General features: G+C 46.8%; 1 protein-coding gene across 4 annotated transcripts in view; it reads left to right on the top strand.

The window, feature by feature from the left end:
- Window positions 1-15,306, top strand: part of Entrep2 (endosomal transmembrane epsin interactor 2) — a 411,852-nt gene that overhangs the window by 345,613 nt on the left and 50,933 nt on the right. For all 4 annotated transcript variants that reach the window (NM_001427632.1, XM_087589068.1, XM_087589082.1 and 1 more), the window contains one exon: window positions 1,424-1,558. In NM_001427632.1, the coding sequence (NP_001414561.1) occupies window positions 1,424-1,558 (135 nt within the window). The remainder of the gene's footprint in view (window positions 1-1,423; window positions 1,559-15,306) is intronic.

The following is a 15,306-nucleotide window of genomic DNA, read 5'->3' as shown; positions in this document are numbered from 1 at the left end:
TATACATGTATCAATGGGCAAACAAGATATACCTCTATACTCCATGAAGCCCTGCTGAGCACAGAGCCCCTTCAGTTCCCCCTGGGCTTAGCCCTGTCTCTTTCTGAAGGTCATTAGTTCTAGAAGGAGTTGGGGTACAGAATCACAAAGCCTGGGAAGGTAGAGCCCCAGAGCTCCTATCCCATCCCTTCTGCCCACTTCGGCTGGCGAAAGCCAGTCACAAAGCCCTCCAGCCCCTGTCCTGAGGGAGCACCGAGATGAATCTGAAACTGTTCTCCTGTGGGTTGGTGTAGAGAAGCTGGGAACACATGCTAGCAAAAGCCGCAAGGAGAAAGCCCTTCTGATAAACAGAAGCCCAGGTCTGAAGCGTGCTGCATGGGTCATAAGAACTCAGGGAAAGACCTTGGTGTAGACGTTGTCTTGAGACATAGCTCAAGTGGGTCAAATGGAAAGGTAACAAGGCATCTGGGGACCTGAGCTCCTTCCCTGCAGGGGACGTGTCCTGTAGGGACAGCCATCCTGTGATGAACACGCCTTAGCTCTGTGAATGTGGTCCGACCCCACACCCAGTGATAAGGAATGACAGGCATGATCTATAGAAGTCTGTGGCACCATCCTCTGTAGTACATCATACGATGAAAAGTCATTCGTTACAGTTACTTTTGGCTAATACTTGTCTGGGAAAAAAACACAGGCAGTGAGTCTGCTGGTGTGAAACATCCGTCAGGATTTGGAGGTGAGGTACCTGCTAGTCTGTGGAAAAGAATGTGTTTCATGTTATATCAGCATTGAATAAAATCCCACAGATTTAAGTGAATGTCTTCTGGTTAGGCATTTTATATCCAAGTTTTCTTCGTCTCTTCCTCCCCCCCCCCCTTTCTCTTTCTTTCTTTCTTTTGTCCCTGTTCCTCTCAGGCACCGGTAAATCTGTTCTTTTCCCTGTTGCTGAAAATCTAATTTTTTTTTTACTTTGTCATTGTTTTTCTAAGTTCTTAGAATGTGTTTGTCTCCTTCCGTGGCCCTTAGTTTTCCAAGCCATTTTAACTCATAGACATAGACATAGATATCACAGACATCATAGACATAGACAAGGACATACGTATGTTACAGATACATGCTACCTTGCCTAGCTTCCCATGGGCTCTAGGGATTCAAACTCAGATGCTGGTGTGTGTGTGGCAAGCCCTTTACCCACAGAGCCAGCACTCCAGCTCTCTTTCCTTTTCCAATCGCTGCTTTTTTAGACAGAAGTTAAACTAATTCATGGTGGCATTCATGGCCTCGGTCAATGGAAATGATTTTAGCTGTAATCATATGTCTCCAGAGGATCCACTTCACATGTCCTTTCTATGTCATACCTCAGAGCATACCCCAGAGGCCAAATGTCGTGCTAATGGTGAGGCTTGTCTGTGTCCCTCTTTAGATCAAGTTTGACAGCGTGGAGGTGTGTGTGTGCTGCGAGCTGCAACACCACTCGTCCGGATGCAGCAACCTCGGGGAGACACTGAAGCTGAACCCACTGCAGGAGAACTGCAATGCTGTGCGGCTGACCTTGAAGGTGAGGCTGGGCACTGCCTGTGCATGCATTTCTGCCCCCTCCTGAAGACATCAGGGAAGATTCGTTAGCATGTAGATCCCGTTCTGCTCGTGATGCGTCCGGGATGCCGCGGGACCAGCCTTTAGGATAGAGCATCGTAAAGGGGTGTAGACTATTTGGAACCTCTGCTCTCTGGTCCCTGTTTCCATCTTTGCTGTGTCCTTTTCCTGTCTCTGATAAGAACGGCTGAGTGAGTACTTCACAGATGAGGTTGCCATGATCTCTTCTCTCTTCCTCACAGTCTCCGCCGTGACTCTGACAAGGACCACATGGTTATTCGTTTTACGTTTAAAAATATATTTAGGGCAGGTGAGATGGCTCGGTGGGGAAAGGTCCTTGCCACCAAGCTAATGACCTGACTTAGATCCCCAAGGTCCATGTGGAGAAAGGAGATAAGTGACTCTAGAAAATTGTCCTCTCTCCTCCTCAAGCACATGCTCATGCATACCCACATAAAAGTAATACATACATACATACATACATACATACATACATACATACATACATATATACATACATACATACATAAAGTAGTTAAAAGATATTTAAAGAAAGAAGTCTTACAGTCTCCCATGGTAATCTATTTTCATATAGAGCATTTGATTTTTTTATAAAGAGGCACAGAACCCAGGAGTGATGGTGCATCTTTAATCCTAGCACTCAGAAGGCAGAGGCAGTTGGATCTGAGTTCAAGGCTAACCTGCTTTATGCACAGAATTCTAGGCCTGTCAGGGATACACAGTGAGACCCTGTCTCAACATAAAAGTGGGGAGAGCACAGCGAAAGGCTATCTATACTATCCTCCCCCCATCTGTCTTCTTACAAGGGCTACTTTACTGAAAACCCAAGCCGGCTGTTTAAAAGTACATGTGGACAGTCAACACAGGCCTTTCCTTGTTGCTGAACGAAAGTGGCTGAAATGTTTCAAAAAGCTGTGCTTCTGCCATTCAGGGGCCTCGCGGTTGGTGGTGAGGCTGTGTTTTATAGACTGTGGGGAGCTGTTGTCCGTGGCAGGAACTGGGTTTACAACCACCATAGGCTCCAAAGACAGCCGCCTCCAACAGGGAGGAAGAAAAACGGTGGCCACTTGGGGTGTACCTGGGTTTGCTTAGTCTGTAGGTAGTTTCCCCAACACCTGTCTTTTCCACATGGAGAAATGCGCCAAGTCCACAGACCTGGTACCCACCAAAGTGAGACTAGAGGAGGCCAGAGTTGCAGGTCCACGAGGATGCTTTTCTGGTTCCACCTCTTGAGGTCCTACATGACACAGCTTCATTGTCCATACCCTCCTACATGCTGAGGTCTGCTCAGGAGCAGTGCCCAGAGCCTGCATAGCTTTTCACAACCCACTGCAAACGGGAGCAGACAGACATTGCTCACCCTGCGATCTCATTCTAATAACTTGTAAGTGAGTGTTTCAGCCCAGTTCTGCCTTCTTTCCATAATCAGACCATAGGTGACTATAGTGACAGCATGACCACCGCTTCCTGGGAGGGCTGCAAGCTCCCAGGGAATCCAAGGCTCTGGGGACCACTTGTATGTGTCAACCAACTTTCTGACACGACTTAAAAAAATTTCTAGGCAATCTACTTGGAAAGAGAAAAAGGGTTGTGTGTTGTAAAGTTTTTGTATTTCAAATGTGTGATCAAATGATGCCCTCTTCTCTGCACCATGGTGAGCCTGCACACCATGACAAGAGCTCGTAGTAGGACAAAACCATTCCTCTTACCCCAGGCAGGGGAGTGGAAGCAAAAGGGCCAGGCTCGTACAACTCCCATGGAGGATATCTACCTGAGAACTTCGAAAGTCTCTCCTCCTAACCCCCCACGTTTTAATATTTTTTATATGCACAACTATTTGCCTGCATGTGCCTGGTGACCACAGAATCCAGAACAGGCTGGAGTGGGGATTCCAGACAGTTGTGAACTGCTGTGTGGGTGCTAAGAATCAAATTCTGGTCCTCTGTAAGAACAGCAAGTGCTCTTAACCGCTAAGCCACCTCTCCAGTCCCAAGGACCCAGCTTTTAACAGTGGGCCCTCGGCAAACGTTTAGCCAAACTATTCTGCTACGTACTTTATTCCACTTTCACATAACAGGTTACATAGAGTACTCAGTCTGTTCCCCCAGAGCCCATGACTTCTCCTTGGAATCTTTATTCAGTGAGACCCAGAACCCAGTTTCATGAGCCCTCCAAGGAGATATCAACTTAAAGATAATGGTAGTCTGGGAAAATGATGCTTTCTTTAAGGTGCAGGTTCAAGCCCGGGTGGCCAGGGTTGTGCAGTCTCCTTGTCGAGTGCTGTTCTATTACCCTGACGAGAGAAGAGAATGGGGACTATCTTTATGGATTGGCCGTGGGAAGCTGAGGAATTCAAGTCAAGGCTGGCCAGCCTAGCTGACCTCTGAACCTTGTCAGTGGCATTTCCTCATGTAGATGCAGATACCCAAGAGCCTGGTAAGAGCTGAAGGATGCAAACGAAGGGCTCTCCCAAACTTCATATTGATAATAAAAAACAATAAACAAAAGACTCTCTAGAAAGAGCCTGTCAGACCTGATGGCCGGAGGCTCAAGGGAGACAGGGTTGATGGTTGATGATTTAGCCATAGTAGTGACTTGGAGTTAGGAAAAGCATAACCTTACCCTGTTCCCCAGTGGAGGCCTTTCTCTATAGGGAGTGATGGCACTGGGATAGAAACCTGCTCCTGCCTGAGATGAGCAAGATGAGGACGATCGGAAGTGAGTGTCTGTGGCTCTTGCTGCCCTCCAGTTTTGTTATCCTCTGAGCTTGAGCTTGTTTTCCATTCCCCTAGGCCATTAGCATTGCCATATACACTTTAAAACAAGATTGTCAGTTTCTGTGGTGGTCCTGCTGGGGTTTTGATTGAGACCATGTGGAGCCCGTGCGCGTAGCTTTGAAAGTGTCTATTTAGGCCTTCTTTCATTTCAACAGTGTTTATTATCTTCATCAGCATGCAATTTTCAGTTTATAGATCTTCACGGGTTTTCAGTTACTTGTCCTTCTTTTCCATTCATTGGTGCCATTTTCATAATACGTGAGAATCATCTCTCGTCGTTCTATCCAGATTTGACGCTTGCCACGGAACGTGCATCCTTTGATCTTACTAAACTCATCACTGGCAGTAGGGGCTCCTGGGTAGCTGACCCTGTGGTAATGCAGAGGCTGTTTTACAGCTCCTATTCTGATTACTCAGGCTTCCCCAGAGAACAGACCCAGCAGGGCACTTGTAGACATAGATACAGGGATACATTGTCACTCGCTTGACAGTGGGGCCGAGAAGTCTCACCATAGGCTGTCCAAAGGCTGGAGAGCCTAGGATTCTGGCAGTGAAGTTCTGTTCGATGCCCAAAGCTTCAGAATTAAGGAGATGGATTGTAACTCAGCCTAAGGCCAGAGGGCAGAAGACCTGGGCAGCCACTAGTGGAGGTCCCAGAGTTAAGAATGCATGGAGTTCTCTGATGCCCCAGGCAGGAGAGGCTGAGAAAGGGGGACTTTACCACCATCTCATTTTGCCATGTCTGAGAGTCCAGCTGATTACGTGGTATCAAACTACACTGAGGGTAGACCTTCCCACTCGGTCCACTGATTTGTATGCAGCCCCCTTCACAGACCTGTAAACAGTGCTTTCTTTTATTATTATTATTATTATTATTATTATTATTATTATTATTATTATTAACTTGAGTATTTCTTATATACATTTCGAGTGTTATTCCCTTTCCCGGTTTCCGGACAAACATCCCCCTCCCCCCTCCCCTTCCTTATGGGTGTTCCCCTCCCAACCCTCCCCCCATTGCCGCCCTCCCCCCATAGTCTAGTTCACTGGGGGTTCAGTCTTAGCAGGACCCAGGGTTTCCCCTTCCACTGGTGCTCTTACTAGGATATTCATTGCTACCTATGGGGTCAGAGTCCAGGGTCAGTCCATGTATAGTCTTTAGGTAGTGGCTTAGTCCCTGGAAGCTCTGGTTGCTTGGCATTGTTGTACATATGCTTTCTGGTTCTCTTGCTATCCTTCATCCAGTTTGGTCAGCACCTAAGACGACCAGTCACCTGCTCCAGATGGGATGGCCCATTCCCTTCCTCGCTTATTGATTGATTGATTGATTGATTGACTGACTGATTGATTGATGGATGGATCGATTGATTGATTTTCTGTAACGGGAAACTCCAGAGCGCGGCCTAATGGAGGTGCCGAGGGCACACATTCTTCCCCTGCTTCTGATTTTAGATCTGGCACATACTTTTTGCTCCAAACTGCTCAGCAATTCCCACCGTTGGGTAGTAAAGGCTCCTCCTGTCCGTGGGTAGATGCTGCATGTTGTCCATCACTTACAGCATCGACAGAGATCACATCCATCACTTACAGCATCGACAGAGATCACCTACTTATGGAAATCGGGCTCTCGGAAAACCAAGAGGCACTCAGATTTACTGAAGTATCCCAGCAGGCAGTGGGCAGAGCTAAAGGTCTGGAGTTCAGCCCATCCTGAGGATAGTTTCTTTACTTGGTTTTCAGCTTCTACAGTTTGAGCCACAGGGATGCAGTCTGTCGTCTGTGTGACCATCTGACAACTCTGGTTTCTGTCTACATGGCGGGGGTCGTGTCTCGAACCACTGAAGGGAAATTTCTTTTTCACCTTAAGCACACTCGGAGTTGAAGCTATGGCAGACAGCCCCTAGGTCATTCCTTAGTAAAGGGGCTCTTGCAGTTTAATGGGGATACCTGTGTCAGTCGCGTCTTAGTACATCTTTGCAAACATGCTCTGCAAACCTTTGCTTTCCTGAGATAAGAGGAAAGGGATTCAACTGAAACAGGCAAGAACACCAGCAGAGCTCAGGAAAATGTTAAAACATCTTAATCCTATGGCTCTACTTAATCCTCTGGCTCTCAGGCAGAAACTGGTAAGCCACCCCAGTGCAGGGCAGCAGCACTGCAGGATACGGAATGTTCCTCTCTCCCTCTTTGATCTTCTACTCTTATCTTCTGCAGTCTGATGACCCAGTAACAAAATGGACTTCTTAGCGGTGAGCCAACCTGCATCCCCTAAACCATCCTCCGGGTCCCTTTGCTCTTGGCTATATTGATATTATGTATTGAGGCATTTTTTTTCCATTTCTGTGACTGCTTTTTTCTTTTTTTTAAAGACAGGGTTTCACCATATACTTTGGATTTTGGGCGCTCTTCCTGCCTTAGCCTTTTGATTGTGAGAATGACATGTTTGAGCCACCACTCCTGGCTATCTTTCCACTAGGCCGGTCCTTCTTGCTGCATCCATCTGGTCACTTACCTGCATGGTCTTACTTATTGTCCACTGCAGCTAGTGTCTGACTGTCTTTGGACCAGGCAAGTTCTCCTGTTTCTGCTCAGAGGCTTCATCTTCCCATCCTAGAATGTGGTTGGTGGACCTGTGGCCGGAAGGGCGAGTGGGCCCCGTGCTCTGTCCTAACTGTAAAGCAGTGCTTCTGCCAGCTCTCTAGCCTGTGGAGCATGTAGAATCCCGTTCCGGAAGATTCTATCTGGCCAGTCTAACATCTTCAAGAACTGCTCCCCCAGCAGTTCTACCTTAGGAGGTGCCACTCTCTTTGTCAGTGGATATTTACAAAGGGAGAGTTCTAGCACCTTTCCACCCCTTAGGTTTCTTATGGCTGTAAATGGCATTATAATGGCTGGCACTGAAGAGATGGCTGAGTGGTGACACACACTTGCCACTGTCACAGAGGATCTGGAGTCAATTCCTGGTCCCCCATGGAGGCTCACATCCAGCAGTATCTCCACTTCCTGGGGATCCATGCCTCTACTGATCCCTCCTGGCTCCTGCAGGCACACAGCAAGATGCATGCTCAGGTGCATGCACATAGAATAAAATGTATTCATTTAATTAATTGAAAATAATTTTTAATTATTCATTTAATTAAACTTTTCTAGCTTTTCCAATACAGCAGAGAGCTGTACTTCTCAGCTCCCCATTGTTGCTGAGGGCATGTGAGCAAATTTATGTGTGTATCATTTCAGAACCCTTGTCTGGGGGCCGAGTCTTCGGAGCTCCATTCCCTCTACCATGGGAACTGAAAATTATAAATGGTCACTGTCCCATCAGCTGGATCCCCAGGGGAAACAGAGGCTCCTGCAGCTTACCCAGATTGGGTGTATACTGTGAATGAAAAGTAAGGTTTCGTTGGTTTGCTAGGGACATTTGTTACTGCAGCATAACCAAGCCCACCTTGCTTCCATCTGTCCGGTCGGTTACCTACGTGGCCTTACACATTGCCCATCTTCGCCCCTAGAGCTGATAGGACAGTTTGGGGGTGGGATTTCAGTAGGGTTTTTTTTTTTTCCATTTTTAGGTCTATTCAGTAAGGTATGCCTTGATACTCATTAGGTGTATGTGTTTGCATTTTGCTTCATTTCAGACAAGTTTCCTAAAGTATTTCTATTATTATTCTATAACACGTTTCGGCGTGCAGATGTGTGTCTGTGAGTGCAGGCGCCTGTGGAATCCAGAAGGTGTCGGATCCTCTGTGGGTAGAGCTACAGGCAGTTGTCAGCCACCCGATGTGGGGCTGGGAGCCTGACTTGGGCTCTCTGCAAGAGCAGGGTGCACTCCCACGCTCTGAGCTAATGAACCATCTCTCCCACCCCGTACCCATTTTCTTGAAGTATGTATTTGCTTTTCCCCCCTAGTTCAATTTACTGGGCACATTTTGTGGACCATTTTTATCCATATTTCACAACACCGTTTTTCTCTCATTTAAAACTGCACTTTCCACCCTGGTTCACCCTACTTTCCTGAAGCTGCCCCCGGCTGTCCCCGCAGCACAGCCTTTTCCTCTGTCTTCAGAGTTTTTGAGCTCTGGCAGCTTCATTTTAGTCCTGGAGCCCGTGTACCTCGGGCTTGGACCTTTGACACAGCTGCCTCCTTCTCCCTCTGTCTGGCTCTTTGATAGCAGAACTTGTACCATTTCAAGTCTTTCTTAGATCTTTCTTCTGAGCAGCATGGATACCGTCAAGGCACTGGAGCAGATTCCTGGCCCCTCAATGCTAACACAAGCTTGTGTTCTTCAAGCAGGCTTTACGTAAGAATTGTTTACTTTCTTTTCACAATTACTGATACGTCCTCCTCTGAGAGACACGTAAATCTCATCATGCTGTTGGGTTTTCTCATAATTACTGGCACAGGTATTTTAACATGATGTTGCTTTTGAAAACTTAAGACGTGCTGTGATGTCTGACTTCTTCTTAGGAAGCCGTGGCTTCTCAGGGAGCTTTGCTAGTACTAAAGCTCTCGGGTCTCAGGACAAATCTAGATGGTGGGGAGTAGAGCCATTCTAAGCAGGACTGATCTGCACAGAAGGCCCTGTTTAGCCTTTGAGGAACGATCCCTATTCCTAGCAGAGGAGGAGGCTAGAGAAATACTTCTTGATTGGTTTCCTTGATCTCTCTGTTTAGGTCAGCAATTACAGTGGGCTCATTGATCTTTTGTATTCTCTCATTTGAGATCTTCCTTACCTGATTAGTAACAATCTATATCTAAGTCTCTGTATTAAATTATAGATCCTTGTAGCTAATGAACTCAGTTGATGCTGGTAAAATCCCATATAATTGGCTTGACAGTCAAAGAGCTTTGATTCTGGTAGTGTTAGAAGGAACTGGTACTGACTTAGTGAGGGCTGACTAAATGTTTGTTTCCTATGACAGTGAACTCCCTGTTTCCTGAGTGGTACCAGGAGGTCACACCTGAGCAACCTGCAGGCCAGGGAAAAAGCCTAAGATTAGTCCTGTGGCTGGTGAGGAAGGGACTTGGAATCCAGAATAAGATGCATACATGTAGTCTTTGCTTGTTTGGAGACCTGGAAGCCCTTAACTCTCTTTATGCCTTCTGCGCCTCTCTGTCCTACCCTTCCCTTCCCTGCTTTGCCCTGCCCTTTGCCACTCTGAAGCATTAGTAGAAAATTCTGGTAGTAAGAAAACACTCTCTGCCAAAGGTATTGACAGTTTCTTAAACGTAACACCTCAGGCCACAACAAAATAGTGTATTCTGTAGCCACCAAGTTGAGGACAGAACAGAGACAACAACCCAAGGGGACCCAGAACTCTATTGTGCCAGGCTAGGGTTCTCAGATCTATATGGACCAGAGTGTGGTGACACCCTACTGTCCAGTGCTCATTGTGTGGGGAGAAGACCACAGCCTGGGAGAGGTCAGAAGGAGCCCCTAAGTCCCCATTGATCTGAGGAGTAAGCAGGTTCTTTCGTGGCTCTCAGTCCCCCACCATCCCTGCCCTGCCCCTGATGAAGGAGCAGTTTTTCATTCTGAGTAGTCAGGAAATAGGATATAAAAATGAGGATTTGGGTGTCTGCTTTCTCAAAACCTTTGACAACAGTGAGTCAGCACAATTGAGAAATGAAGCCTGTGGATCCTTCTGGATGAATTATTGTCTGTTCTTTTGTAAGATATGAAGGGGAGAAATGATAAGCCTTTAAAAAAAATCACATTTAAAGATTGCATTTGCCAAGCCAAACCTGCGAAAACCTATGATGTTTTTCTAATCAGTATTAATGAAAAGATTTAAAGTTCTAAAATCAGAATTAATTAGTGGAATATGCATTGTGTGCTATACTGTATAACCCCCACCCCCCCAAAAAAAATTCCTTGCTAATTTAAAAAATCATTGTGGTTTTATTGTAGGGACCTAATTCTAATTCAAAAGTTACTGAAGACCATGTTTGGCGTATCTGATTTAATTTATCACGCTACACTAAATCAAATAACCTAAGGGAAACTAACCCACAGGTGAGGGGATCAACATTTCCCAAGTTGTTTCAGGGAGAGAGAGAGGGAGGGAGGGAGGGAGAGAGAGAGAGAGAGAGAGAGAGAGAGAGAGAGAGAGAGAGAGAGAGAGAGAGAGGAACTAGGAGGTTTCTCTGGGGCATTGATATGATTCAGCAATCAGTAAGCAACCGGTTACAGGGACTTCCATGGGGGACTAATGTAATCATGGAAGAGCTGAATAAAATTATTGCATGTGGCTTGTTATATTAAGGCCACAGGGGAGGTGATCAGATTGAGAGGGTCCACAGGAGAAAGCCTGTGGCATGAGACTGAACATACCGTGCCAGAAACTAGGGGACGGATGAGCCTGGATAGTGTGTGGTGTGTGTGTGTGTGTGTGTGTGTGTGTGTGTGTGTGTGTGTGTGTGTGTGTGTCTATGTGTCTGTGTGTCTGTGTGTCTGTGTGTGTCTGTGTGTGTCTGTGTGTGTTCCCTCAGTGGCACCCTTTCTATACACAGCCCTTTTGATACATCGTGCTGTTTTTCAATGTCAGCGACGTTAGTGGGATGAACCTTGTTATTTCCGTTCTAGAGAAGATGGGGGGAGTGGGACATAATGTGCACAGACAGAGCTACAATCTCACAACTGGTGGTATGTCTAGATTTCTGGCTTCCATATTTGATTTGGTCCATCCTCTGCCACAGTGTAATCAATCCACTTGCTAGAGGATGGAGACACAGTGGTGCCTGAAGAACTGTGGCCAACTCATGGATAGCCAAGGAAGCCTTGGTATTCAGATGACTAGGATGCCTTCAGCAGTCCTTGTCCATGCACCTGCTGGAACAGGAGAGAATCAATTAACACACACCCTGTCCTTGAGAACTGATTAATAAGTCCAACAAGCGCACACACACACACACACACACACACACACACACACACACACAAGGATAATGTAATAAAAAGCTTCAAGTTTTGTCTAGCCAAGATGCTTGTGTTACTATGCTTTCTGTTGCTATAACAAAGTCCTTGAGACACAGTAATTTATAAAGTATGGAAGAAACGTATTTGGCTCCTGGTTCTAAATACTGGGATGCCCGGAAGTGCAGCATTTGATCTCTGGTAAGGTAGAGCATGTCACATGGTAAGACAGAGCAAGCATGCTAATTCAGGTCTCCATTTTTATATGAAGCCACCGATATTGTCATGAGGGGCTCCCCACCCACGTGGCTTCATCTAGTCCTTTTCAGTGCCCTCCCCCAACAAGGAACCTACTTCCAGCTGCCTTCAACATATACATTTAAGCTTAAATTTAATTTTATTTATCTTATTTTATGTGTATGTCTGTGAGTTTGCAGGAGTTTATGGACACTGTGTGTATGCAGGAGACCATGAAGGTTAACTGTGAGGGTGTAAGATCCCATGGAACCGGAATTATAGGTAGTTTCGAGCTGCCATCCGAGTGCTGGGAAGGCAACTCAGGTCCTCTGCTGGAGCTGCAAGCAGTCTTAACTGCTAAGCCACTTCTCCAGCCCCATCAAGGTTAAGTTTTAAACACAGGACTTTCGGGGACAAAGCATTCCAACCAACTGTAGTTCACTGTAAATCCCCATGGCATTCCCAGATGAAAGCCCTCTGACCTCGGTAGGACCGATGCTTACCTAGAGGCAATCCTTGTATGGGGTGGCTTTTACCATTCCCCTGTGCAGCTGCACACTTCACTAAAACTTACAGGAACACTCACCCATTAGTAGTACCATGGGAAGCTGTCCCTTTCTAACCATCTTGTTTCTGTGCTGTGTAGGCATGGGCCACTACAACCCTTGCCATGTCTCCTGGGAGTGGAGCTGGCTGGTGTCCAGTTTCTCTGGTGTAGCTGTGTGCACTTTGCAGCTCAGGGTTGCTCTCCAAGGCAACTGCACTGACTCACACAGTCACGGGCCTTGGCAGAGGTGCCCTGGCTTCAGAAGCCCTCACCTCACACGTGACTTGTGGCTATTTATGTCTGCGGTCTGAGGATGGCCAGTCTTCTCATTTTTTCCCCAGAAGGTATTTGTTCTTTATCCTAAACAACTAATTCTCTGTCATTCTAGTGTCCCTCTGTCTGTGCCTTGTCCTTTCACATTGTTTGGGCACTATTTGTCATATCTGTAAAGCAAGAAAATTCCATTTCTTTGTGGTTGTCGTCTCTGTGTTGCATTTTAAGAAATATTTTCTTGTCCTGAACTAATAGAAATGGCTAGATTTTCTGTTTCAAAACTTTTCCTTACACATCTGGGGTTTAACTTTGTGTATGTTACAAATATGAATCTAGGCCTGAGATAGGGGAATGCATCTATCATCCCAACACTCAGGAAGGAGGCTGAGGCAGGACTGTTGAGTTCAGGGCTAACCTGAGCTACATGAGACCCTACCTCAAATATGTGTATATTTTTAGTTTGTTTTTGTCTATAGATAATCATCAGCTGTTAGAAAAAAATAGTCTGAGTCTCCCTGTTTAAAACCATCCAGTTTTGGTTTGTTTCTGGGCTGGAAGCTTTTTGCAGAGCACACCCTGCCTTGTTAAGTTCGACCACTTCCACAGCCCCATGACTCCCTATCTCTGTGTTGGTCCCTTGCATACCAGAGATGACTGTAGTCCAGATGCACTTAGGTACGAGATGCCTTTCCCCTGAGAGCTTAACAACCCAGGTTCTGCTGACTCACCACTGGCTGATCTTCACTGCCTGCTCTGATTCAAGCTATTGTAGGTCTGTCGGTTGTTCCACAATCAGGAGGTGACTTAGACCCTTCTCACAGATGAGGACTCCCAGATAAGCAAGCTTTTGCAAGTTTCCATTTATGTGAAGCCATAGAGGCTCAGCAGCCAAACAGGACTCCTTGGGACTGGTCCTCACCATCCTCCCTTAAACAGTCCCCAAATGGGACCTCTCATCTCCTGCCCTTCTCCCCCCAAAACATCCAGTGGCTGGTATCATTAGCACTCTTGGTTGCTCAGGTACAGAGCTGGGATTGTACCTCCTCTCTCCTTTCCTCTTCTGTCCCCTCCTCCTCCTCTCCCTCCTCCTCTTCTCCTTCCTTCTCCTTTTGTGCATCTTGTCCTCATTGTCAGCTGTCTCCTGCATGCTGTCACATTGCTTCCATTCTTCGCTTCTTAGAAGACCAAGGCAGAACCCAGAAGTCCAAGGTTATCTTGGGCAACATTGTGAGACCCAGAGAGAGAGAGAGAGAGAGAGAGAGAGAGAGAGAGAGAGAGAGAGAGAGAGAGAGAGAGAGAGAGAGAGAGGAAGAAGAAGAAGAAGAAGAAGAAGAAGAAGAAGGAGGAGGAGGAGGAGGAGGAGGAGGAGGAGGAGGAGGAGGAGGAGGAGGAGGAGGAGGAGAAGGAGGAGAAGGAGGAGAAGGAGGAGAAGGAGGAGAAGGAGGAGAAGAAGGAGAAGAAGGAGGAGGAGGAGGAGGAAGAAGAGGAGGAGGAGGAGGAAGAAGAAGAGGAGGAGGAGGAGGAGGAGGAGGAGGGCAGAAGGAGGGGGAGAAAGAGACAGAGAGAGACAGAGACAGAGACAGAGGGGAGGCAGGAAGTGGAGTCAGGGAAAAGGAAAGGATGGCTAGATTTGTTATGGGAACAGACCTTCCAGCAGCTGGGAGGACAGGACTAAGGGCTGATGAGGGTTGAACCTTCAGAGGCCACAGCAAAGGAAGAGAAGCATAGGAGTCGATTCAATAAATGCTGTTCCATCATCCTCCTTTTGTTTTCCAAGATTCCAGTTACCCACAGTCACCCTTGGTCCAAAACTATTAAATAGGAAATTCCAGCAGTAAGTAACTGAAAGTTCTTCAACACTGTGCCATTATGCACAGCATGACGAGAATTCCCATGATCCCGCTCTGTTCCACATGAGTCATGCTTCTGCCCAGTGTCTCTGTACTGGAGGCAGTGCCTGCTGTCAGTTGCTTACACCATCTGGGTTATAGGATCAACTGCAGGGGCATCACAGTTCACGCAACCACCATGTCACTCAACGGTGGCACCGGGAGCAAGAGTAGTTGATGCTGGCAACTGAAAGAAGCAGGGCCGTTATGTGTGTGGGTTTGAACATCCACTGTGGGACTTAGGACATACCCTTCACAGACACTCTTCCTAGACGTAACTGTGAAGACTGGAGAGCAGGAGGCATGGAGGAGCCCAACAATGACATGCCAGGGTTGCCCATCAAGCATGGACTTGACCCTGGGACAGGACCGAAGGCTGCAATAAAAAATTGGGGACTCTAGGTTCCTGCCCAGTGTGTGTCACTTTTCCTCACAGAATCTCACCGGGCTCAGGTGTCAGCCCTTTCTTGGTCCTTGGTGCTTTCTGCTATCTGTTCTTTGCTGTGGGGAGATGGAGAAGGAATACACTCCTGACCTGGAGTAGCCAACAGCTTCTCTCCTTCCGTATTGCCTTGCAGCCTGCTCCTACTTTCAATCACTGGCCTGAGTTTGCCTCCATGCTTGGGCCTGGAAGATCACTCAGTTGGTAATGAGTTTGGCATTCATCAAGACCCAAGTTCAGTCCCCAAAAGCACGTATGTAAGTTGGCTGGGTGTGGTAGTACACGCCTATAATGCCAGCTCTGGGGAGATGAGACAGGAGGATGACACTGGTCAGCTAGTTTAACTGAGTTAACAGTCTCACACATGCATACACTCACTCACACACATTCACATACATACACACACTCACATACACACACATTCACACACTCATACAAATATGCTCACATATAATACACATATACTCACACACCTATACATACACACATTTACACATGCACACAAATATACACACCCACACACACACACCCACACACACACACCTCAACATGATTCTTAATAACCTGCTCCCCATATCCCAAAATGTGCTTTGGCCCTGGAGGGCATTGG

Source organism: Rattus norvegicus, chromosome 1 (genome assembly GCF_021556685.1).
Source record: "Rattus norvegicus strain SHRSP/BbbUtx chromosome 1, alternate assembly SHRSP_T2T, whole genome shotgun sequence".
Classification (NCBI taxonomy): domain Eukaryota; kingdom Metazoa; phylum Chordata; class Mammalia; order Rodentia; family Muridae; genus Rattus; species Rattus norvegicus.
The sequence above is the reverse complement of the archived record's forward strand: the minus strand, read 5'-3'. Positions and strand labels throughout refer to the sequence as shown.